General features: G+C 40.6%; 2 protein-coding genes across 2 annotated transcripts; one reads left to right on the top strand and one right to left on the bottom strand.

Moving 5' to 3' along the window:
• The first annotated feature begins 19 nt into the window (after nt 1-19).
• Nucleotides 20-17,642, top strand: antxr1c (ANTXR cell adhesion molecule 1c). The gene is made up of 18 exons (XM_037277848.1): nt 20-509; nt 5,389-5,460; nt 6,228-6,299; nt 6,603-6,684; nt 6,809-6,839; nt 7,016-7,089; nt 7,218-7,286; nt 7,619-7,699; nt 7,873-7,933; nt 8,409-8,507; nt 8,595-8,664; nt 10,699-10,777; nt 11,758-11,853; nt 11,984-12,022; nt 12,140-12,238; nt 12,304-12,468; nt 13,149-13,229; nt 15,234-17,642. The coding sequence occupies exons 1-18, from the start codon at nt 346-348 to the stop codon at nt 15,489-15,491; spliced, it is 1,692 nt and encodes a 563-aa protein (XP_037133743.1). The 5' UTR covers nt 20-345; the 3' UTR covers nt 15,492-17,642.
• A 5,192-nt stretch (nt 17,643-22,834) lies between these two features.
• On the bottom strand, nt 22,835-27,208 carry ubtd1b (ubiquitin domain containing 1b). The gene is made up of 4 exons (XM_037277971.1): nt 26,534-27,208; nt 24,873-25,100; nt 24,649-24,806; nt 22,835-24,507 (listed from the first exon to the last, which is right to left on the bottom strand). The coding sequence occupies exons 1-4, from the start codon at nt 26,613-26,615 to the stop codon at nt 24,238-24,240; spliced, it is 738 nt and encodes a 245-aa protein (XP_037133866.1). The 5' UTR covers nt 26,616-27,208; the 3' UTR covers nt 22,835-24,237.
• Between the last annotated feature and the right edge of the window lie 21 nt (nt 27,209-27,229).

Below are 27,229 nucleotides of genomic sequence, written 5' to 3'. Positions count from 1 at the left end.
CGCTCTCTCACTCTCGGTTTCTCCTCCTCAAGATGAAATATGAAACCTGGACCATTTGAGTCCAGCTTGTCCCACGGGTTCCCAGATCTTCTAGTGCCAACAACGCTCTGCTTCTTCACCTCCTTTTTGCCCCACTTTCAACATGTTTTGACTCTCTGACAGGAAACTTTCCCCCCATTTTTAATCGTTTTCGCAAAGACACCGACTACACTTTTTCTTTGTTTCTTCCTTGCATCCGTTTCATTTAAAAGCTGACTGGTGGGATGTGAGAACACTGTTTATCAGAGTGTGTTTTTACCACGCCGCAAAGGAACTACTTTTTTTTCACCCTGAACAAAAGAAGAAATGGTGCCAAGATTATTGTGGAGCATGTCTCTTGCTCTGCTTCTGTTTGGATTATTTTTGCTCACTTCATCATCCGCCAGAGCAGAACCGGAGCTGCTGGATGAAGAGGAGGAAGAAGAGAGTTCTTGTCAAGGCGCTTTTGACCTCTATTTTGTGCTTGATAAGTAAGTTTCGATTCTTTTTGTGAACACTTAAATACAATTGTCCAAAACATTTTGGTGCTTCGACTGCTTAATTAGTGTCAGAAATTGGATTTCTAAAAGATGATGACTGCGCCATGAGTTTTAATGTGCATCGCTACATCCATGTGCATGGGGGTGACGCAACAGAGGAGGAGGTCTTGTGGTTTGCTGAATCAGCAGAAAGAGGAGCGACTGTTTGGATGATACAGTCATGTTCTCTGTAGCCAAATCTAGAATTCACGCACAAATCCTTTTAAACAAAGACCTACTCGCAATGCCGACTACTTTTTCTTGTTTGCAAAGAGAATGCTCAGCCATTACCCTGTCATTTGCGCTGCCTGTACTCCCACATTGGAAAAACGCTGTGGTTTAGTGACATCTCCGCAACTTGGAGCAGACTGCCAGTGAAGAAAATTAAACGGTGAAAAAAAAAATTGCATTCTTCCATTTGAGGGGTTTCACGGCTCATAAAAAGGCACTCATAAATGCACTGTAATTTATAGTAGAGTTAGCAATGAATAATCATTGCAAAGTCCACCACAATGGCACTTCCACACACTTTCAAATTTAAAATAACTGAATGAACACCAATTGATTATCAACTACCAACTACCATTTACTGATCTATGGAGACCTGAAAGGGCATGAGTGACTGACTAGCGTATAGAAAAACCTAGTGATAACTTGAACAAAATATAGGACAGCATCTAGGCCTGTTTTTGATAGCTTTGTGACATAGCGTCTCAAGGTATCGGGCGAATGTCTTTATCGGGAATATACAATCTTCTAACCACACAGATTTATGTTTGACGTGCTGTGCCCACAAGCATCTGCTGCACAACTCGAATCAAAAGCTACATCACAGAGCTGCTATCCAGATGTGGAGGCCATTGTTGACTCGCTTTGTTGCCTAAAACACAGGCCCATGCTAAGAATAACATGAATATAGGCTGCTGCTATTGTTAGCTCTTGTGTCAGTTGCATTGCCTGCTCCATGGCAGACTTGAGATTTATATGCAGACATGGATGGTGGACTTGAATCAAGAGGAAGCTCTCCAGAAATCTAACTAAAGCTACACCCAGCCTCATCCCTTGGGTGTTTTATTTTTTTTGCAGACACAGCATCAACCAGGCTTAATCCATATGGAACAGAGAAGGCAGAATGGTAGTACTTTTCATGACTGACAAAAATCTTTTCCTGAGGATTTGAATAAAAAACCCAAACCCAACGCTGCGGGTACCGACTGAATGGGGTAGGATATTATATCTCCAAATAAGCGATTATAGTTGGTTTTACCACTGACGTGAAGAGTTTAATGACCGTATTTTATGGCTCCATCCAGAGTGCTGGAAAGGAGCAGCATCTACTCATCCCCCCACTAGCTGTCTTGTGTTTGTTTATACTACAAAGTTTGTAGTTTTATAGTGAAGTGGAACAGATAATCATTTTATTGTGTTATTGTAGTTGTTTAAACATAAATGTTACCCCAACTCTTTATCTTTGATTTTCCTGGCATTGGTATGAGTTATGGGGTGTACATTGGATGGAGGATTTATATGGCATGGTGTAATGCAACCATAAAATGTTTCCATGTGCATTGGAACGAATGATGTTCTAGCCTCTTAACCACGATCAAAGTTATTTTTAGGCCGCAATCTCTTGATATCAGCTTCTACAATGTAAGCACATTCTACTAGATTAGATAGTAGAGAGCAAAAGTATGGTATGCGTTCATATCCACTTTGCTTTTTGTATAATATATGATTATATTGATCATCTCTGTTTTAGATAATTGGGGACAAGCGGTATAGAAAATGGACGGATGGATAACTCGCATACCTACTGTTTTCATAGTTAAAATTAAACATTAAAGAGCTAATAAAACTTAAATGTAAAGATGGAATATCTCTCTACTTTGTATTCAAACATCCCATTTCAGTTGCATGTATATATGTGCATGCACTCAGCAGTGCTCCAGTAAAGAGTCGTAGTGTAGCACTTGCTGTAAAAGTAGGTTAGTGGTTTTAAACAAACAAATCTTTGTGCCCAGTCAGTTGAATTGGAGCGGCATTATTGGCTCCAGACTGGGGTGGTCTGGATAGGCCCAGCTGGAATGGCAGAAAGCCGTCTCGGTCTCTGTAGGGATTTTTGAAATTTTATTTTTCCTTCTTCCACACTTTGAAGCGTGAGAATGGAGCCGAAAGCCACAAAGACTCCAGAGTCAGACCAACAGGGCTTTTTCCCCATATGCTGTCATCCACCCTCGCTGAGGTCCAGTCCACTCTGGCTTAACCTCAACTAAACAAAAACTAGGCTGTAATATGCAGAGGTCTCCATAACTTGGCATTATTTCTTCAATTGTGTAAATGTAGAAAAATGTTTGAACCTAATCTGTGATAGGCAGGTTTTACATTAGTCATGCCCATGTCCATTTTTATTTCCAATGGTGATTGTCATATTTTCAGTAACTGGGTTAAAATACGTAAATAATGCATAAATCTCAGTTTAAATGATAAATATTATTTTCAATTAATTCAAAACATTGTGCATACAGTATACACAATTACAAAGTCAGTTTACCACAATATGGTCACTTTAGATTGTGTTATCAGATGACAATAATACAACAGCTGCAAACATTTAGATTCCACAATTCAGCTGAAAATGAAGGGCTTCATTTACATGCTCTGAAGAAAATATTATATAACAGGCAATATTATATAACAAGCCCTTTTTTGTATATCTCCTTTTTCGAGTACTGAAAATGTGGAAATGTCTTTCTTCCCTCGCAATCTCATTTGTTTTTCTCTCTTATTTTGATTTTCAACCTCCCCCAACAAAGGAGTAACTGACTCATTTTGTTTTCCACATCGAGCCATCGGTGTTTTACCTACTCAGCAAGATAGTATTAATAGTGCAGTAGAGAATACCAGTTCTGAACTATTTTGACTTGTTTGCCAGCTGTGTTGAAAGCAGGTTACAACACACAACCTGGTGCTCAAATGGAAGCCTTTGGTCAATCTTTGCCACAATATCTAGCGAGCCATAGACCCATCAGAGTTTTCACATTACCTCACCTCTAATCTGCGCGTAATCCCAAAGGCAAAGTCCTTCAACATAGAAAACCTTGCTGCAGCAACATGTGGGAAAATGGTGTACAACATTGTTTCCAACTGACTGTTCTCACCAAGTGCTATGACTGTCAGTGACCATGAAATTTTGTTGCCTAGTGATTTAGCCATAATACAGTATATGCTCACTCTCCCACAAAGGAATAATATGCCATGATCAGGAAGTTTCTCACACTGATGAATACAAAGTGATCTCATTAAAATTAATATGAGAACGCTGTAAAAGGTCTCATAAAGTACATAAAGTTAGCTAGGACAGGCTTCAATTTACCCACAACCCCAGGGATGGGCAACTCTGCTTCTCAAGGGCCATTATCCTTAAAATAAGCCTGTGAAGTCCACCTATTGAGGACCTGCTCTCAACATCTAGGTTTTGTGGATGCCTGATGGTTTGTGATGATGTAACAAACGCTTCGTCTACACATTCTAATACCCCCTCACCTTTGACAGACCCCAAACCACTTTAGTTTTGGGCTTGGGTTAGACCACCAAATTATGATTTCAAAAGAAATTAGTGGAGGGAGAGCACTCCAGATAAAATAATAGTCACACAGAATGGACCCACTTCCTTTCTCCCAGTGGTGTTTGAACAGGTGAGCAAAACTGCAAGCTCGACCTCAGTCCCAGGATGCCAGCCACCTCACACAATGGGAGTAATCCAAGTTAAACAAGAAGTATTAGCAAATAAACCTCATGCTAAATATTCACATATGACATTTTCATATGACTACTCTGGAAAAGGGAACAATCTGCTACAAAATATTGTCGAGTTGTTTTACGTAGCAATCTGTCTGGCTGTGTGTGAAATCCTTCTACATGCGCTTACACCATATGAACATTGTTTATCTTTAAGGTCTTGTCCTCTTCTTAGCTCAGTCAGCATTACGGGAAAGGCTTAGTGTGTTTGTGTGTGTGTGTTGGGGGATTTATCCGAACAAGAAGGGACAAAATGCTGACTTAAAACCTTGGCCACCATTTGCGCAAGCAGACGCCGGAGTTCATGGAGTCCATGTCATTGTGGAAGACCTCTCTGTTTTGGGTGGAGATACTTGCAGCCTGTGTGGTCTGCATGGGGAATTCTAAAGCTCAATCATAGAGGGAGAGCATTGCTATAATCTGCTATTGTCCTCCTCACTCGGAGTATGAGTCAACCCCGAGCTGTTTTCAGCTCATCATGTATATGATGAGACTTGGCATGACAAAATATTCTCTATGTACAATGATCTCAGTGAATGTACAGTATTTGATGTTCCTGCAGCACTGTGCATGAGTGGGTAGCACTATTGCCTCACCCAGCTAGGTTCAGAAGGTTTGCATTTTATTCCAGAGCTTGTGTGGGTTGTCTCTTGGAAATTCAACTTCCTTTTACAGTCCAAAGACCTTTGTTGGGTTAATTGAGAAGGCTTGACATGTCCATGTGTGCGAACTCTCTCTCTCTCACCCTGTACATTCAAATCGTTCAGAGACATCCAATCGGGCCTATATGCAGCCATCTTGCATGAAGGGAGTTAACCCAAGTGAGCACTGTGGGAAAACCGGTGTTGTGCTACAACAGCAACACATGTTGGCCGGTTTCTGTCCAATATTGTTACATCAGTCGGTCAGCACCTACAAAAACATTCTGTCTCCCTTGAACTTGAGTAGGCGTCATCATCTGCATGGAGTTGTCGTTTTACCACAGTCGATTAGCTCATTTCCTAAAAGGCAAGGGTTTGTTTTTGTGTTTCAGGTCTGGCAGTGTGCAGAATCACTGGGATGAAATCTACTATTTTGTGGAAAATTTAGCAGAGAAATTCAAAAGGTAAGGTGCTATCAACTGGAGGTGCAACGATTAATCAACAATGAATCCGTTATCACTTTAATCAACTTTTGATGATCGAGGAATTATTTGTATACTTTTTGAATTAAAATGTTTCCATATGTTCTGAAGTTCAACCTCTCTACAGTATACTGTATATTCTCCCTTTTCTAAAGTCCTCTACAAAACAGGACTGATTATCTTGGGAAAATAATAAGCAACATTTTGGCCAATTTCCTGACATAATGAACCAAATCAGTATCTTAATCATCATTCATTCACATGAGTGCATTTTCTGAACAGTCAATTTGAACTGTCATGTTTTTGAATAAAAGGATAAAAATTCAAACATGCTTTTATATCCAATTCATTGACAAAATAATCAACAGACTAATCGAATGTTAAAATAATAGTTGCAGCCTTACTATCAACAGTCAGCTACTGCACTATTTTAAGGCCAATATTCATGTTTTGTGTGCACTTCCAAAAATTCAAGTGGACCATATGAGGTCGTGAAACTATTTTACGATTGTGGACACTTTGAAAATGTCTTTCCTCTCCTTTGGACTTCCTGAAGCCCCATGACGTTCTACACAGAGGAACACACACATACAGAGTCATAAAATGAAGTGTATCCTTACATCCCATCATATGTTGAAACACTTAGCAGGCTAATGTTTCAATCACTTGAGCTGTTAAATTAGCAGAAGTGACTTTTACTATTTACCAAAAAGCCTCATTTGCTCATTCTATCCTCTGTTCTCCCCCAGTCCCATGCTTAGGATGTCCTTCATAACATTCTCCTCAAGCGCATCAACCATCTTAAAACTTACAGAGAAAAGGTAAGACAAAGTGTTTTGACCATCCACATTATTGATGACATTAAAGCTGAGGAGGCTAAAGTCCCAAACCGCATGACAGTGCAATGCCGCATGCTCTCACGCAAAAGGAAGCAATCGTCAGCAAACTTAATTCAAAGCATGGCACCGGAGTGAAAGCAGATGTTGCCCTGGAGACACATGGTTTTAAATGAACGTGTGGGGGTGTTACTGCGTGAAACCGCTTTGCTTTTTTTGATAACCTGATGAAAAAAAAAAAGGACACTAATTCAAAGCAAACACGTACGGATGTGTTCTCTTTTGCAGAGTGGACATCCAGAAAGGGCTGAATGCACTGAAAAGAGAGACTCCAGGTGGAGATACATTTATGCACCTTGGACTTTATAAGGTAAGCAATTAAGGCCCTGCTCTGTATTATTTATTAACGAAAGAGTCAAATGGCGAGTAGTGCACACTGTCTAGTGTTTATAAAATATAAATATCATTCTGACCAACCTATCTCCTTGTTAAAGGCAAATGAGCAGATATACCAGGAGAACTTTGGTGAGCACCTACTGACTAATCACTAACAGGGTATAACAAACAATAAAGACACAATAATTAACACTGAGATCTGAACACTATTTTCATAATTATTCAAAGGGCACATTCCTTATTGGCACCCTTCATTTTTTTTCAGATTTTGTAGTGGCTGTACCATCACTGTTCTTATTTTGCAGGCAAGGCCAGCGTAATTATAGCACTGACAGACGGAGAACTGCAAGAACATCAACTTATCGACGCACAGCAAGAGGTTAGCAACCGCACCATTAAAGTGGCACACGTTTTACACGTTGCACTTTTCGGAAAGCCAGGGAACACCCGCTGTTTGATTGCTTGTTTTTCTGGGAATAATTCACATTGCGCCCTGTTTTACGACAGGCCGAGCGAGCCAGGTCTCTCGGTGCCATTGTGTATTGTGTTGGCGTTAAAGACTTCAATGAGACTCAGGTATCTTATGCAATTTGTTTTGAACTACAAATTGATCAACATTGTGTTGTTTTGGCCACTTGAGAGCACTACAACTTAGATTTGTAGCATGACAATGCATTTAAATACTGTCTTGATGTTCAACAGCAGGTTTATTTCTTTATGTATTTATTAAATACCATTGATGTTTCATAGAGTGGATATATTCGTAAGGTTTACTATTGTAGTTTGACAATTATTAGAAAGGAGATTAACATTAACCTTGCATCAATTAGGTACTTTTTAAAATCATAATTAATTTTCTCTTGTATTTTTCTATTCCCACCTGATGTCCTGGTCATGGATAAATATAGCTGGCGACTATTGCAGACACCATCGAACATGTGTTTCCTGTTTTGGGAGGCTTCCACGCCCTCCGAGGTGTTATCGATTCGGTAAATATAAAGCTATATGGTATAAAGAAAGCCAACAACTGTATTGTGTAAAATTTGCATTGTGCTGCTGAAGTCATATGATACAAGCTGTGAGGTTTTGATAAATCTTGAGTGATGCAAACATACAGCGTAAAAGATGTACGACGTGAAAATCTATATTTTTTCCCTTTCAGATTATTAAGAAATCTTGCATTGAGATCTTGGCAGCTGAGCCATCCAGCGTATGTGCAGGAGGTGGGGCGGCATACACGCGAGCATACGCACACAAACCGGAATAACTGCGTTGATCAGCTCAGTGGCCTAGTGGTAGAGTGTCCGCCCTGAGACTGGAAGGTTGTGGGTTCAAACCCCGGCCGGGTCATACCAAAGACTATAAAAATGGGACCCATTGCCTCCCTGCTTGGCACTCAGCATTAAGGGTTGGAATTGGGGGGTTAGATCACCAACTGATTCCCGAGCGCGGCACCGCTGCTGCTCACTGCTCCCCTCTCCCCCAGGGGATGGATTAAAATCACACGGGGATGGGTTAAATGCAGAGGACAAATTTCACCACACCCAGGTGTGTGTGTGACGATCATTGGGACTTTAATCTTTAATCTTAATCTTAATCTAAATAAAACTGATTCAATCTAGGGATTTTACATTGATGCAATATGCACTTGACTGTGATTACTAATCTTATGTTCCCAATATATTGGCATGTAACCAGAGACATTCCAAGTGGTGGTGCGAGGCAACGGGTTCCTCCATGGCAGGGACATCAACCAGGTCCTGTGCAGCTTTAAAATTAACGATACCATCACAATCAGTAAGTAGACATCAATAGTTTCGATTCCACAGTTGTGGACCTAACTTACATGTGAAAGTGAAAATTTGCTCTATTTGATTTCTGTAGATGAGAAGCCTGCAAGTGTAGAAAACACCTTCCTGCTATGTCCAGCTCCTGTCATTGAGGAAGTCGGAAAGTACGTTTTTTTCAAACAGCATATTGAAATTGTCTTTTTGTATCCAAACATTCAAGTCAGTTTTCCAATGTGTCCCCATTAAAGACTTCCACAATGTCTTCTAAGGGCAAACATTTTTCCTCTTAACATGGAAAAGCAGTGTCACATGTATATTGGTACATACATACTATTCACCTGACCCTATCCCTGCCTTTTTTTCTGAATTCCAGGGCCGCTTAGTAAAATATAAGCAGCTCTGCGACGCACGAGAAGCTTTGTGCATTTGTTACAAAGAGGCGGTTAAAGTAAATCTCTTGTAGCGAATGAAGACGTCCATATTTAATGAAGCACAGCCACGGAGTTATAAATGACTCATTTGTAATGTCACATGGCTCCAACAGAAGAAAATGAAAAGACAATTTACACATGATGTTGAAGATATTAACGTGGTAGCAGCAATTGTGGAGACATTTCATCATGCGTCCCACTTAAAAATCCTACGTAACTTTCCATGGCTTCGTGCATCACCACCTAACCATCTGCTACTCCAACCATCTTTCTTCACCATCCTTCTTCCTCCCTGCTGCTTAACATTTGCTGCAACTGTGGCTTCACAAGCCACAAACTATCTACGCCTCCTTGCATGTCATTTTCTTTCCATATTTCACAGTGTCCCTCAAAAAAAAACAAAAAAAAAACGTTTGTCATCTCATCAGCTCTACCAGTCTAGCTGGGCCGATCAAAGCCGCATAGCAGCGAGTGGGGGTCTTTCAAACGTGAGGCCATTTGTTGTGTTTGCACACATCTCGTTTCACAGCATGGCGGAGAGCCTGCAGGGAGAGCCCTCTTGCAACTTTGCGGCACAACTCGCCATTAAAAATATTTTGGCATGTCGGAATGTCAGTTAAAAAACTGGAGACTGGTTTACTTCAGAGAAATCCGTAATTTTGTCATTCAGTGGGATATTTTAAGGCCTTTTAAATGCATCCAGATGGAAATATTTTGAACTTGAATCTCATTTCTCATGTTTCCATAAATGTACATTTTACGAGTTACCCTAAAGTAGGCTAAGCTACTCATCTACCAGATCTATCGCATACCAATTTTTAACACGGATGGTTTTAGAGGGGGATTAGAGTAGTTTGAATTAAAGTGTAATTATGGAATTATTAATTAAGTGGCCTGAATAAACATGTTTGAAAAATGGGCTTGGAGAAGTGCTACACTCTATTTTTGTTTTTTCTTTAGTTGCCGTCCTGCACTTTCACTTTATCACGTATGTTGCAGATTATCATCAGTATTTGTGATGTGGATAACTAAACCACATCTGGAAAAAGCCAACCGCCTCATATATATCGCACATCAAACAGCCATTTTTTTTGCTCACTTGATGTAGTTTAATGACAATGTCAACATCATATGCAGGGTTCTGTTCATGAACTGCAGCCACTAAGCGTTCCCTTATCGTCACCCTTTCTTATAAGCCAGACAGTCTTTGTGTGTCAATGCTCAAACAGCTTTATCAGTTGGGTGGCCTGTTTTCCATCTGCTAAACTTCTTTCACATTCACCTGGTTCAACAAGGGTGGGGTTTGGGCTGGGGGTGTACAAAAGCGTCCACATGTTTTTAGGGAGCTCACTGCCAAAGGGTCACCAGAGGTCACTAGGATTTTGCAGAATTGTTTTTCCACCCTTGGAGGAGGAAATGATTTAGGGCATCAAGAGGGCTTAGTAAATTCCTTAAATTAAAACAAAAATAGGGGCCTAAGTGATCCTTAAGAACAGGAGACATTTGAATGTTTCTATTTGTTTTATTAGTTCCTATTGAAATCCACCCAATCTTTTTGTGCTGCTTTTTGTCAAACACATTTAAGGGGCCTTTGTGTTTTGTTGTTAACGGCTATAAGCAAGTTTGACGTTACTTACTTACGATCTTATGGTTCAGTGACATTTGGTGCCAAGTTCAATGACTTCATTCGAATAGACATCAGACTGAATCGAAACATACTTGGCATTGACTCTCATGTTCAATTAAATTGTCATTGTTTTGTTTCAGGGTTATTTATCTTCAAGTGAGCATGAACGACGGTCTGTCTTTCATCAGCAGTAATGTGCACATCAACACCACAGAGTGTGTAAGTAGCAGCTTATATTTTAATTGTGTTTCTAAAAGGAGGGTTGATATTTTTATTTATAGCATGTGGGTTCAATCATCTTCTGTCCTCTTTAACTGTAGCCCAGTATAAGCAGAATTTCTGAACATTAAGGGAAACAAATCAGTACTGCAAATAAGTCACATGTAATTTCCAAATTATGCTGTGCAAAAGTAGTGGAGTCAAATTGCGTCATACATGTGCCAGCTAATCAGCAATTTTCATGGAACTCATAAATGTAACAGTTCATCAGTCCCCGACCATGTCTATGACGGCGTTACCGCTGATTTCTGATAAATAGTCTGTGTCTTTGCCCGCAAGATATGAAGGCTTAAGTTGACCTACATCTGATCCTCATCTGTGGTACCGTAATGGGAACCATACTTAGCTCACGGACATTAATCTTAAAGTTACTGATGTATTCGCTTAGGGATCTCCCAGATTACATGAACTGCTGTCATCGAGGGGGGGAATAAAAAAAATACAAACACTAGATTGACCACTGACAATAGAAGCCTGAAGGCAGCCTTTCTACTAATGTGTAAAGTTGTTGACTTCAGCAATGATAACCGTCACTATTTTTCTTGTGTAACTTAACTTTCCATTACTTATATTTCCTCTAATGCGATTGCTTCTCTTGATTTGGAGGTGTTATTGTGCAAGATCTTTCCACAGTCGTGTCCAGAGGCTATGCCTGGATGTCGTTTCAATTTACCCGGTTGTTTGACTGAGGGGTGGTGCAGGGATAGAGTCAAGAGGATACAAATGACATAGTTTCTGGTGGTTTCCTGTCAGGTTCTGGTCCATAGCAACACTCAGATATTCAATTCACCTTCACTGTACCTTAAAGGTTACCATATCTTGTCAATGAGTATTGTGGTCTTGATTCTAATGTCTGAGACAAGATCACATAATTTCTGTTTGTCACCTTTTCAATACTATGCTATGCATGTCATTCACAGTTTGATGGCACCATTCTTCTAATCACCCTGCTGGTGTTGTTTCTCCTACTGGCCCTACTGCTCATGTGGTGGTTCTGGCCTCTCTGCTGCACAGTGGTAAGAACATTAAAAGGAAAAGTTGGTCTAAAAACTACAGGAAGATAAGGGCTCTCCAAAACTCTCTCAAAAGCAAAACTATGTTGTTTTGATCTCTTGTGAACATAAACTATGTATGCTGCTTTTCCAGGTGATCAAAGAACCTCCTCCTCCACCTCCTCCTGAGCCCGTAAGTTGAAAAATACCAATAAGAGGAAAATATTTAGGGAACGGTGAACTACTGTATATGGTAGCATCCCACCCAAAAGTCTTTGAATTAGATTATTGTACTGTATGGCTATAATAGGAGTCAGATGATGAAGATGGTCTGCCAAAGAAGAAGTGGCCCACTGTGGATGCCTCATATTATGGCGGAAGAGGAATCGGAGGGATCAAGAGGATGGAGGTAATGCATGGTACTGATATATTAAGTAGCAAGTAAAACTATAAACGGTCACTCCTGTCTTAAAGGTACGTTGGGGCGGAAAGGGATCCACCGAGGAGGGAGCAAAGCTGGAGAAGCCGAAGAACGCGGTGGTGAAAATGCCAGAGCAGGAATACGAACCCTTTGAGCCCAAACCCAAGAAATCTCCCAAGAAGCCAACTCAGAACCGGAAGTGGTACACACCCATTCGGGTAAAGTGTGCTTTTATTCATACTGTTCATACATAATAGAAAAGGGATCCAGTGTAGTCAGCAAAAGTAGTGATTGGAAAGTGTTTTAAGTGGATGAGCATGATATTCATCATACTGTATCAACAGATTTTCCTAAATAGAGATGTGGGTCTCCTCTGACATCCAAGGAAATAAACAAACATCCACTCCAAACACTGAACCATTATTAGACCTGGCGTCAGTTGTGTTTGTGTTTTTAGTGTGCACAAAGAGCTCTATGTAACAACATCGGTCATTCGTAGAGAAGCAGTGTTATCTGTACACACTGCCGGCGTATTTGGACATGACTCCTCCACTGCTGTAATTCATGGTGAAAGGCGACACCCCACAGTCAGCAGTAGGAAAATGTCCAGTCACTATGCATGCTGACTAGACTCACCTTATGTAAGGAAAGGACATTCCAGTACACTTAGGTTCACAGCTAGTTATATAATATTACATTGAATCTCATAAATCCCCGTTGTCAAAATGCAATTCATTGCATTAACTAACCACAAGTATGTTACAAAGGGATTAAGTATGATTCATAGTGAACGTCATGACCGTAGCAGCGGCAGACATGGTATCTGTAAAGCCCGGATTGTATGGCACAGAGATGATGATTTCAATTGTTAAATGGATGTCTCATCTGTGTCATTCAGGGTAAACTGGATGCTATCTGGGCACTGTTTCGTCGTGGGTACGACCAGGTCTCTTTGATGAGGCCCCAGCCGGGTGATCATGTGAGTAGCCAACCGCACTTCGTCTGTTTCCTACCTCTTACTCGTTTTTTTGCTCTTAAGTTGACTTAAGCTCCTCTGCTTTTCAACCAAGCGCTGTGTATGACTCTAACAAGATTTGAGATGACTAAAAGCAAAATTGTGTATATTGGCACCACTAGGAAACTAAAATGGTGCCTTGAGCTTTGTTTCCAGAAGTTAATAAAATTACCCATCCACACGTCAACACTGAAGATTCAATATCAAACCTCAAAGATGTTTTTCTCCAATAAGTCAAGTTTGACTGACGTAAATTGCAGTTTGTGTGTAGAACCAAGGTCCAAATAGTGTCATGTACAGCAGTAATGAAACAGCTGTTGACTCGCCATGAACAAGCATTCCGTAGCAACACTAATGCCCACTTGTGCGCCACTATTTATTTAAAGAATGCCCAAATTCTGGACTGTGATTTGGCAAGCGCATTTTCCCAAATAAAGCTCAGGTAACGCGTCGTCAAATCAAAGGATAAAATTAAAAGATCCTTGTTTCCACTCGGAGTGAAATACAGCATTCCAGTGCCTGGAAATGAGCTAGCCTGGAGCTATTTCTAAGGCTTCATTGCAAACCGCATTTGACTTTAGTGGAAAATGGCATGATTTCGTCTTGAAGGCAAACGTTGCGTCATGCCTAGCCAGTGCAAGTCACCAAGTAGAGACGTGCCAATGACGGAAATTGAATCTTTTTTGTGTCTGCCAGTTTGCAAAGCTGATGGCGACTTTTAGTCGCTAAGGGCAAAAAGGGTTGTACGTGTTCCTGTTAAAAGAATTATTGGAGCATTTTCTGCAAGGAGAGGCATGATTTTAACTGGTGCTTGGACCAGGACAGATTAAGAATGAATAAAAGCAAATGATAGTAGTATTTCAAAAACTGCTGAAACACTTGAGGGATAAAAGGAATATACTATAACCACAAATACTCTCAAGGATTTAACTGTACCTTTCAGATCAGATTTTTCTGAACTCAGACAAGATCTTATCTGGTTTCTAATACAAAGACTGCAGGCTTTAAAAATAAACTATGGGAATCTCTGTGACTGGCCGCTATCGAGCTACAAGGATGACACAGCGCCAGTAATCACACAGCCTCTGACGCCCATTTCTGGTTCGTAATGTGAAGCAGGTGTTAAAATGTAGGAGTCGACTTGGGGGAGACATTAGCCAGTAGGAGTGAACCAGACGGGCAGAGGAAGGAAGACGGGATGAGTAATTGGTCCTTTTTGGGCTTCAAACGCACTAGAATACTGAAATTAAAACTCATGGGATCTCTTGAAAGTTTTGGTTTCATACACTAGCGAGGAACACCTCACAATCGTGGAGTCTGTGGCTCGACCAAACTGTGGATTTAGTATCGCAAATATTGAGCAGGTTTAGCTTTTAGGATTGTTTGCAGGGTTGCGGAAAGCTAGGAAAAACAAAAGATTCTCAGAGTGACAACAGTTAAAAACCACTGCTCTCAACATGTCGGACGAGTTACGTCACAAACATGGAAGTCTTAAAGATTCCACACACACCAACACACACACATGCACACACACAGCTCTTTCAGCTCTTGCCTGCAATAAACTCAGTAACCTCTGCTCCAAACCACATCATTTATGTGGACGTCAGAGCATGCATGAGGCTGAGCTACAAACACAAAAGATGACTACACACAGACACACGATCAAAAATCACTTAGTTGTGACTTCCTGTGCACATCTTATTCATTTAACACAAGTCTCCCCAGGAGGCATTTAACTCTCTAAAGAGTCAATGAGGTAATGCCAGTGGCACACAACTGCACCAATTCCCATTGTATATTCTGACAATTGTAACAAATAAAAAGTCTAACCAAAAATAATGGAATGTTTCTAATAACTAGGGATTAGACAACCAGTTGAAAAGAACAAATACAACACTGGAAAGTGCCTCCGCGGCTCCCCCTCTAGCTCCGCCAGTGTTAAAAGTATGTGACTTTATTTAACTTCAGGGTCGGTGCATCAACTTCACGAGAGTGAAAGCGGGGTCCCAACCGGCCAGGTCGGCACCGCGCAGCCCCATCCACACCCCCTCACCGCCACCGCCGCAGCCTGACTACCACCACGTCCCAGACTCCCCCGTCACTTCAAGCCCTCCGTCCAGAGCACCGCCCGTGGTCCAGCTACCACCGGGTCCCCCACCATCCCGCATGCCCCCCGGGCTTCACTGCCCACCGCCGTCACGTCCACCACCTAGCCTGCGACCATGAATGACATCCCCCACGCTTTCCCGCGGCCCCGCCCCTCTCATGGACCCATTTTGACTTCACTGACTGACTGACCTACCCTGTTGACCACCTCCTTCAGTCTACAGTTGGTCCTCCACCCTGGGATTCTTTTGCTATTCACCAAACAACACCAGCCTGACCAGTTATCAGTTCATTTTGTTCTCATGTAGAAAATCTGTCAAGTCAAACAGCCAAGAGTTTTATATCATACTACGTGAGGCTTTTAGGACTTACCTTAAAGACTTACCTTAAAGACTTACCGTATTGTTTGCAATGTATGTTTCACCAAGGGTGCTATTAAACACTATAAGGGACCATTTCATTTTTTGAAAGCCCTCAGATGGCTATACACAATTGATGAAAGAACTATGACTCAGCAATCATATAAATGTTTATTATCACCCCTCACTGAGAACATATTTTAATGAGCAATATCTTTTTAATGAACAAGCACATTTTTATCAGTGTTTTGCACACCATTTAACGGTTTGCCTTGTAGTTTAAGTTTTGTACAAAGTGAACGGGGTGATGCAGGGAATTGTTTAACAGGATAATTGTTGCAGGACAGCAAAACCTATTGGGACCAAAGTCAACAGATGATTCATTGGATGTTTTTTTAATCAACTACTGAGTTGTGCCTATGCCATCGAGAAGTGAATGAAGTTTAGAATCTGGGAATTATTTTTCCAAAATTGATTGGGTTGAGTTCAATTAGCCAAAATGCTGGTATTATTTTTGTCAATGTATTTTTTTTTTTTTGAGGCAACAACATACTAAAGAGCAATTTCTTAATTCAGGAAATCATTTTGAAAGACAGACATTTTTGTAATATGTTTTGACAGGGAAGTGTACAGAAGTTTTTTTCCTAAAATATGTGTTTTCATTATATTTTTATGATGTGTTTTTGGTGGTTGTTTTTTCTCTTTGAGGCTTTGGATTTTGTCCTTATACCATGTGATTTGATTTACAACACGACAATATGTAATTTTTGGTTATTTAGGTTCATTTTAAATCTGCACACATAGCCTGCTGGAAAACAGTACTCTGTTTTTGTTTGCATTTATGGAATTTAAAAGTCATGAATCCAAGCTGCCATAAATCAGGTTAATGACTCTCCTCGACTTTTTGTGGCTCAATCCTGATTCTCTACTTTTGTATTATGCTATGTCTGCATTTTTCTTTTTTAAATCAACAGTCACATTGCAACTGCAGGGCAGTTCACAGAGCAACTAATTTATTTCCTGAGCGAAATAGAGGAGAGTACTTGAATAATCGACAAGGTGTCCAACCACCGACTATAAACACTGCACAGAGTCTAAACTAGGTTGCCAGTCAGACGAGGCCTAGCAGCTTTTTCAACAAATTCAGGTTATAACAGACCTTAGTATTTCGAATTGGGTAAAATGTGCACTCACAGGGGCACATTAGGTCTTGTTGGAAGTGATGTATTGGATTGCATTATGTTGTTGTAATGTCGTGTCCAGTGAATGAGATTTGGCAATTATTTTGGCTGGAGGGATTGAAAAATGAAAAATAATCCTTTTTGTTTTCTTCTATAACTTGATTTTGTCTCTTATTGTGTACTTAAATCAGTTATGCCATGGTTTCACAGAATACATAGATAATTGTTGCTTTAAATCAATTTTCAGCAGGAAAAGTTATTACATTTCCCTTGCTATTTTGGCACTCCAAATTACAAGTATCAAATCAGAAAACTCAAATGTTTGATTAAAGTATTTATATCAATTACATGCAATCATTTTTATTGACTTTATCATTAACCACTTGTCTTCTATTGTGTGTAGTAATCATTATTATCCTCACGGTGATTTTGAATGAATTTTTAATGTGGCCATATGTCATTGTTTGGATTCAAGCTTTCAGAGTGGCTAAAACAAGGTGAACCTCAAGCATCTCTGGCCTTTTGTATTTCCTAATGCAGGAATTCCATTATGGGAAACAGCTACAGTGGCTTACATGTGGGTATGTGACATTTTTAAGAGGCATGTGTTATGCTAATCAGTGCAGTATAAAAAAAAAAAGCAGTTGCGATGCAAATATGAAAGACGTATATGATTTCTTGACTGGTTTGATCTTTTAAACTGTATCAATAAAGGTTGACTTCCAAGCTTCTATCAGGCTGCTTCTACTGAATCTAAATGTCATTGTGGAGTGTAAGAGGGGTTTGCCTGTCCACATTTACCAGGTTTGCAGTGGATAAGGGTTCCATTCACAGGAATACTAGGGGTGGAGTCTTTTTTTTTTTTTGCCAGAGGTTTACACATTAAGGGCTGTGTGTTGAGTGATTCGGGTGGGGACAGTAAATTCAGATTGCAAGATGTACAATAGCACTTACCTTGTAGAAACATTCCAGTTCTTCAGTGTTGTCCCAGTAGAAATAGTTGACATTTTACCTACCGTGTTCTGCTGTAGCAGGAATAAGAAATGTATTTGTGTTTCAGGTACAATATTGCCCACCCGTTTAATACTTTGTGTGGAGTGTGAAGTCTATTTTTCCCCCTTATGTTAAGCAAAGTGGGTTGAGGGATGTTTTAAGGCATGGGCTCTATCCAAAACATGAGGATGAAGAAACTGAGGAGGGAAAATTTGCTCTTCGTCTCCAATTTCATTGATGACATGTTTACGGCTGTTTGGTTTTCCCTCTCCGGCGCTGTCTCTCATCCTTTCTTTCTCAGTGACCCAGACAAATGAAAGCACTTGGGAATGCGCTGATGTTTCAACTCGGTCTCGCGTTACCCCCAGACTGAAACTCACTGACCTGATACAAAAACACCATGCGGCGAGGTTGGTATGATGCATCATTGTTTCCTGGATTTTCTTGGTAACCATGGCGACTCAAATAAACGCCAAAACATTCCCTGTCTTGGAACCTCTTTGTGCTGCTGCAAGGGAGGGGGGAAAAAAAAAACTTTAATTGGTGCTCCCTGGCTATAATCACAATTTGTTATGTGCACTCTTGCTATATTGCATAAATCTGCTATAATGCGACAAAACTCCTCAACTCACCTCAACATACTCCTTGACACCTGGATGCCACCAGAGGGCGCCTAAGCACAAAAACAATATTTTTAGCAAATACTATGTAGAATTAATTCCAACACAAAATCTGGGAATAAATTAATTTGCAAATACTGAAACATGAATATGTAGGGTGTTCCAAAGTATTAGGGAGTCTGCTTCTCCACTAGATGGGATGAAAGTGGTGTGATGCAAACGTGGCACACACACACACTCTCCTCTTCTTTTCCCCTGCTTTCCTGCCAAAGTAACCACTCAAGCCCGGGGGCAACTTGTGTGGCAGAGAATCTACTCCCACCCCCACAGTCACCCTTTCCTTCCACTCACATCTGCAACAGAGCCCCGCTTTTAACAGTGGGGACGTGTATCATATCCCTTGAAAGCAAGACCTATGACATCACTATGAAGGGTCAATAGGGTGGTCTTGTGGTTAGTCTTTATTTTTCCAGATTAAGTGGTGACCAGTATAAAGGGATAGGCTGAATATGATAAAAGTGGTGGAGGGAAATGTGTGGAAAAATTAGTAAGTATTCCACCAAAAACTTTTTTTGTCATGCACAAGCAGCAGACGAATTCAGGAAGCCCATCCTTGCCTTTTTCCATTTTAGTGGTTCTGCTAAGACGTCACAGTGTTACTTTTCCCCCGCTAAAAAATGTGATGAATGCGAATTCGCCATCTGTCCGCGGTGAACGTCTGATGCCCGCCAAGCAATCCTGACTGCGCAACATGATAGCTCAAGAGGCAGTGACAGCAATTGTCATTTTCCACTGCCGTGCCCTGTCGTGCGGCTTGGACAGAGCTTTATGTAGGCCACTTTTCTGAAGATGCGTGTGTTTTTCAATCAGGAGAGTGCCACTAAGGGATTCTCTTCTGTCAGAAGAAAGTGATTTAAATGGTGTTGTGGAGAAAATAAAAGCTGCTAATGCTATCTGACTGGCTGACTGAGTATTCAGTTGCAATATTTAAATCAAGACTTAATTGGCAAAACATTAGGACTTTATTTTTGAAACAGTACATTTTGTTTAATAAAATTTTTCAACTTTTTTTCAAAATACTCCTTTAATAAGAATCCTTGTCACTGTGCAGCTGAATGACGATTTCCTTTACATGTGTGCATAGGGCTCCGTTTTTTTGAGCCCACATACAGTATATGAATTGAGCAGCTTTCCAGAAAACCACAGCGAAAGGAGCTCGAGGGAATGTTTAAGTCAAACCTGCAATTTTCAGGTTTGACTCTTCTCCCCTCCCCTTTCGCTAGGCTTCGAGCCCCCGCAGCGTCACGTTTCCCCACAACTGTGGGAAAGTGAGGGTTAGACAAACCTGCAAGGCCTCCAGAAGATTCTCCTAAGCTTCAGTCTGCTACAAGAAAAGCTCACTTCCTGATTGACAGGCTTGCAAATAAGGATATGTGTGTATTAAGTGTGCGCTATTGTGGGAGGGCACACTTGGCAACATCTTATGTAAACATCAAATTGGGTAATTGGTTCTTTTGGATAAAACAAAAACAATGTATTGTAATAAAAACCTTAACACGATGGGATGGAAAAACACGCAAATAAGAAAAATAGCGTGCTCTAAAATTAATTTTCATTTCTAAAGATACTCAAATATGACTGAGGCAATTATGCTATGTGGCTGACAATAAAAAAATATTAATTTACAATACTACAAAATTATTTAATGAAATAAATGAATATAAATATAAAAATATATTTTTTAAATTTTATATTGCAGGACATTTGCTCAGGTAAAAGCTCAATGGAGCTGATATCAGATCAGTAAAGGCTATACATTGAACAACCCTGTTCTATATGATCATTAAAAAAAATGAACAAGAACTCATTCTGATATGGAATTACCTTCTCTGTCCTTGGTCTATCTTCCATTGGCTCTGGTCCTACTGGGCCCTGTGACCAATCCTGTCCGACTACAGAGGGTGACCAAGTTCACTTCGGGGGTTACTCTGCAGGTGACACAGTCTAGATTTAGTTTGTTAGGTAAGTAGACATAAGAGTACGGTGAGAGTAGGAGATGGAGGATTAAGCTGCCATAACAAGACTATACAAACACTTTGGATTTTGAGAGGATTTGACTCCTTTCTATCTATTCTGGTGGGAAACTTTGCATAACAATTTGATGTATTAATAACCATCAGAACATTATATCACTTTTGATACTTTTTCTTTGGAAAGCAACAATCAAATAGCAATCAATTGGTAAAAACAGATTTGGCAACATTTAGCATCTTCAGTTGACAATGTTAGAATGGGATGAAAAACAGAAGCAATTAAAACTTGACTATGACATTGTTATACAAGTAAAGGTGAAAGGCAGTCAACACCAGGGTTTGTATTTGTCTTTATTGTTCAAACTAATTAATCACAGTTTTGTTGGGACTCACCATGCCTGAAAACTCATCAATTCTTGCAAGTGTTTGTTTTCTGGTGAAAATTTATGTATTTTATGGGCTCCATGGGAACATGTCCCGCCAACTCAGTAAAGTTCCTTGAAAGAAAGACAAAGAAAAAGGTCAAGTCACATAGTGCAAGTCCCAAGTATGTTTCGAGTTAAAACCTTCAAGTCTTAAGGAAGTTACTATGGTGAAACCAAGCTAGTTAGTCAAGCCCAGAGATGTCAAATCCAGGTCCAGAAAGTAAATAATCCAGCCAGGGTTTTGCTTTAGCCGCAGGTGCTACACCAAGTTAGCAGAAGCTAAACTCTGGCAGAGTTTCCTGCGATAAAATATTTATCACCACAACAAAAAAAGTACATTGTCTCTGATAATTAAAATGGCCGTTTTCATCTTTAAAGCGAACAACTTAAAGAGTATGAATACTAACACTATTGAGTTTAGCTTACCTGTATCGAATGAATGAAAGACAACGTCCAAAAACTTCGAGTTTCAAAACGTTTGTGTTGGTAAGTCTTTTTTCACTTTTTATTGAACATTTAATTCAAATGTATTCACTTTTGGTGCTACCTCCCTCATTTTTTTTTATCCTCAAAGTCTTTGACCCTGTCCAGATACTCACCCTTGTATGCTTGCCCTCCATTACGCACTTTTCGCGCCCTTGTTCCACACTTTTCCGGGTTTTACCAAGCGGGAAACTGGGGACGTTCGGTAAAATTCCCGTTCCTGTGCCCAAAAAATTTGTAATCGTAAATAGTTATCCATCAATTATATGGAATTAGGTTTACATTGTAATCGAATATAACGTTTTTGCTTATGGATCATTTTCCATATTGGATGACGCATCCCAACATGGCGGCAAGTTAATGACGTATCAAAGTCTGCAGTTTTCTTACACTTGTACCCTACGCACTTAAAATAGTATGCACTTCACTGAAGTTCGTATCGTTGCCGAAGTTACCAGATTGATGACACGCTCATAAATAAAATATTCATTCATATCTTGTGGGGGGTTTTTTTTAAGCGAAAGGGCTACCGCCAAAATTGGGCTGACGTTTTACTGTCATGTATGTGACGTCATTTAAACACTGGTTTTATGCATATGCTATTCACATGAACAAAGAAGCTAAAGAAAAATAAATCAAACGTACACAGTCCATGCCCTGTGGACATTGTGAGCCCCCTCTAAACCTCATTGACTACAGTGGTGCTGGTGCTTTGGAAAAAGTGTAGAATGGGCTGAGACATGCAGAGTGACCACAAACATGAAGCTCCCAGTGAAATTCCACAGTCAATAGGGGCTTTTTCTCCGGGTCTGCTTGCATGCACCACATCCTCCACAGATCCGCAAGTGACTAACTTGGGTTTGCAGAAAGGGGGAGTTGGTGGTGCAACGCTTTCAAAGGATACTATGGCATTCATTTTCCAGTTTACGGCCCATTTAGTTCATTGTATAGGTGAGGAGCGTCATCTAGTGGTAGATTAGAACACTTGCATTTTATTGCTGGGCATTTCTGATAGTCCTTGGTGTACGACATATGGAGGTTATGAATGGGTCTTTATTAGATTGCCTTACATTATATACTTTAAATATTTTTTTAAATGTAACTACTGGTGGTTTAGATTGGTTAAAACTTGAGTCAAAATCAATTTGGGGGGAAAAAAAGGAATTCTGAATTAAAATCCGTTTAGTTGATGTATTGTATTGGTGTTATTGAGGCACCGTATTAACTCACATTTATTTCACAAAAATATGACCTGATTAATCATCGCATTACTGAAACAAATGTGACAAAACCCCACCCTTCATGATAAACTGACCCATGAATAAATAGAACAGGATAAAGGTTTAAAAAAGAAAAACAAATGACAGGAAATTTGTAATAATTATTTATTTTGTAAAAAGATGAGCTCCCAGGTAAAAGGTCAGGGCAACAGCTTGGAATACAAAGTGTTAAAGGTAAACAAACAATGGACAAATGTGTCTGGTGATTCATACAAGAAGTGTCGTGTCTGTTCCTGCTCGGATATGAAACACATACACAAAGCTGGTATTCTATCAAATGCACGGTCATCTAGGCCTATGTCTAGAGTGTATTTATTGCACATAGAGAAATTCCTTATTCAAGTTTGCATAATGAATAAGAAACCTACTCATAGCAAGAAGCTCTGGCTAACAAGTTGATAAATACAGAAATCTTGCTATGGTGAGGTGGGGTTAAAATGTATTTCTATGATTGTACTATTTTTTGAAAAAAATACAAGACATTGCAATCCAATGATATTGCCTGTTTTAAGAGACAATATCGACATAACAACAGCATAAATCAAGTTTGACAGCGACCAGCAGCACTCTGTGTAAAGGCAAGTCATGAGACACAAGATGAGTCACTGCATTGCACAGGAATCAGATTTAAGTTCAAGTGGAGTTACACTTTTGCTACGGGGTTTTTTTCCAGCTTGAAAAATTCACCTGATAGCTATTTAATAGCAATAAGTTGTTTTGCTCCAGCAAACAGGACAGTTTGCCTTTCAGACTAAACAAACTCATGATGTGCAGCGCTACAGTCCATAAGAGAGCATACTGCTATCTGCAAACGGCAAGTCAAAACAGGTTTTGTTTTTTCTGGAATTGGTACTCTGCTGCAGTTTTGTGCTTTAGAACACCTAAGTCCAACGAGGACTAGTTAGGAGTTTCTACCGAGGGGCGGTTTCTACCGGGCCGTAACGACAACTGGTTACTGGACTGATATTTTACCGCGGAGAAAAAAACAGCAAGAACAAAACAAATAGGGCCTCGATAGTGTCAATAACAGACATCTTATTTAGAAAAGAATTCTTAATTTCCTGTATAAGCGACTGCAGTTCCTGAAGAAGTCCGCACAAACACACCCAAACGATTGTTAAAAAGGGCAGCTTAGCTTAGATTGTTGTCGTTTTTTTTTTTTTAAAGGGGCTGGACTAGCAATTCAACTTTCCACGTGGACATGAACCCTTTTTTGTTTTGTCTGATAGAAGGCACGCAAACACCTTCGAGAGTTCTCTTAAAATGTGCAAAACAAAAGCTCCATTGTTGTCATTTTCACAATATAAGGAACTATTAAAGAGATTGCTATCCTGGATTGCGGTGACATAAATGAGTCCATCGATGCCCGCACAAACACCTCCTCACGTTTTCCCCATTGGCACCTAGCAAGCGTTGGTAAAAGGGCAAAGGTCAGAGAATTGCGTGCGTAGTGGTGGCTTTATCCCACTGAAGGTCCTGTTTTGGACCTCAGCTATTCTGTTTCAGGACTGCTGCTGCTGGTGGTTGCTGTAGGTGACATCTTGGGTTGAGCCTGAGGGTTGACGATGACCTGAATAACAAAGTCCTTTTGGATCTTGGTGTCTTGCAGCCGTGTCTTGTCCGTAAGAAGTTTTCCCGAGAAGAACCAGCGCTGGTGGGCGGCCTCGATGTCCTCCTGGGCGTGCAGCTGCTTCTTCAGCTGACCGATAGTGTCCGTCATGCTGGCGCTCAGACGCAGGTCCTTACCCGTGGACAGGCGCACCTGCAGGAAACATGCAATGGTAAGAATTAAAATTTTTTTTTTTTGTGATGATTGAAGAATATTTTTGGATTAACTGTTGTTCGACAGTAAAATAAATCCTCATGCAGATTTGAGGATGGAGGGAATTAAATCCAAGTGTACCTTCAGTTGAAATTCCTTCTTGGGCGCGACGGGCAGTTGGGGGCTGTCGCTGTGATCGTCGTCGCTGCGTTCTGAAATGAGGTTGACGGGCGGAGCGAGGCAATAGACAGGCAGCTGATAGCGATTGCCGAGTTCGTCGTAACACTCCGTCAGAGTACCTGGGGAAAAAAAGATCAGAGTTTACAAAAGTAGTTCTTTTTGTAGCATTGTGGATTATGGCTCACCGTGCGGCAGGGTGATACTGGCGCCGTCGACGATGGCTTGGGCCAGCTCGTGGTCGTTACACTCCAGAGCCACGGCGGCAGCCTTCAGGGCATCCCAGATCTCCTTGCGGCCGTCAAAAGCCGGGGCTGTGTCCCAAAATTCGTCGCGCTTGCTCCGCAGTTGGCCCTCGGTCATTGGATACTCGCTCTTCCACTTGGGTCGATCTTTCTTTAGCGGCTCATTCCGAGCTGTAAACAGAAAAGGAACCAAAACGGTTTTATTTTATGGCTCTGTATTGATAGCACGCACTGGCAAAAAAGTACACCTCATAAAAATTGTTTGGAAAATGAGCAGGTTATGACGTCATTTTAATGGCCGTGCATTGGCTTGACTAGAGAACATCCAGCACAAATTTTACTATTCAAGACTCCATTCAGCGTTTACAATATGCATGAAGCATGTGTCGCTGTTATCTATGGAACTTTACTTGTGTTTCCCCCCGTCATTAAATATTTACCTTAAGCACTTATCTAATAGACCGCCGGGTGCGTGCACATTTTTAGCACAATGGTTTTTCAATCCCTTTAAGAGAAATGTGTAAGCTTGTATCATCAATCAAATGACCAACCATCTTAATTAATTCCCTGTCATTGAGATTGGAAGCAATGGGAAATGAGGAGTTTAAAAAAAAAAAGGCAAATCCAAGACGGTCGCCTTTCTTTCAAACTAATTATTTATCACGCAGGCGGCTTACGGAGGACATGGTGTCACGGTGTAAGATTTAAATCCACGCGGCTTCCTTGCAAGCACCGACAATTCTTAAAATGCTTTTTCTGCATTACATACAGAAAAATGGCATAAATGCAGGCTGCAAACTGGCACTGCAATGGATGTCTATAATGATATAGACCGTGAACACAAAGGATGTATACTTTAAGAAGATATGGGCTGGTTCCCTTAAAATACTGCTTATCATTACAACGCTTCGGCCTTCTGTGTCTTCAGATAAAAATAACACACACAGTTCAGCCTCTAACACGGTAGATTTGAAGTGTTTAAAAGTTTGGGAAGGCCTCTTTGAGAAGATGAGCTTCTAAATTCTAAAAATAACACTGAGAAGTTCAGCCAAATGTGATAATGGGAAATGTATGCTTGTTGAACAGCAAAACAACATTCACCAGTGTTGTCTTCAAAGCCTCTAACCGCCGAATAATTAAAAGGAATTTTTGTGTTGTGCTGAGCCAAATTTCTTTTGAATTGTTCTCCGGGTCAGAAACTATGCAGCCGTATAAAAAGCATGTCTGCGTGCTGCTGCAGTTTCGTCTGGTCGCTAATACAATATTAAGTCTTGATTTTCATGCAGGAAAGAAAATCAAAATATGGCATTTTTCTTTTGAAGAATGTGCAATTCCAAGAAAGTAGCAGACATAATAAACCACATGCATTCTTACTCCTATCAGAAATGAATTCACAAAACTATCTGTAAAAATCCTTTTCAATGCTGCAGATTTATCCAAATCGAAACTAATCTACTTAAGAATCATTTTTATATCAGTGCATCTGAGGCTGTCTTCCACCCTTGGACACCAGAACCTCAATGACCCAGTAATTTGATGAGTGAAACACAATCACACACATTTCCCATTAAAAATATTTGCTACTCCTGACATGATGTTCTTACCTCCTCGACCACCGTTTCTGGAAGAGCCTCTGCTCTGTGTATCATCCCATCGTTCCCAGTATCTTCCCACACATCCTCCCATGGTTGGATGGGATTCACTCTGCTTCAAGGCGTCCTACTAACTCTGCAGGGGCCCCATTACAAACTGTAGCCTCGCAAGGAGGATTGGCAGCGGGTTTTGATGTTGCAAGCCAAGTGTTGAGATCACTGCGTGTTACCTGGATCAGTTGTTGCCACGATTAAAGAGCGTCACAACTCGTGGGCCACAGTACTAAGAGTCAAAGACTTTATAAATCAACACAGCGACTCCGTTATCTTTCAAAACGTCCGGCCTAAAAAACAAGGACCGATCAAAGAGTGTGTTTCTTTCTTACTGTCCCCCGTTGTGATGTTGACAAATCGTCCACTTTTCTCGCCCCAAGCTAATCATGTTAGCCAGTTAGCTTCCTCGTCAGGAAAACACCAACTTCGAGCACGAGAGGTATTTCCCCAACAGTTTTTCTTCGATCGTGGAGATGATCGGAAGCTACTGTTTCCCCCCACGGCTATTTTCTTTTATGATTGTCCACGATCGTGTCAATTAATATAAATTCCCTATTTAAATTCTTAAATATCACTCCTCTTCCAGCAAAAGGTTACTGACGGTGGATCTCGACTCCACTGAACTTTTTTTGCGCCTGCGCATTCGCTAAGGTG

The sequence above is a fragment of the Syngnathus acus genome, chromosome 19, assembly GCF_901709675.1.
Source record: "Syngnathus acus chromosome 19, fSynAcu1.2, whole genome shotgun sequence".
Classification (NCBI taxonomy): domain Eukaryota; kingdom Metazoa; phylum Chordata; class Actinopteri; order Syngnathiformes; family Syngnathidae; genus Syngnathus; species Syngnathus acus.
Note: the sequence above shows the minus strand (reverse complement) of the source record. Positions and strands in the feature narration are given on the sequence as shown.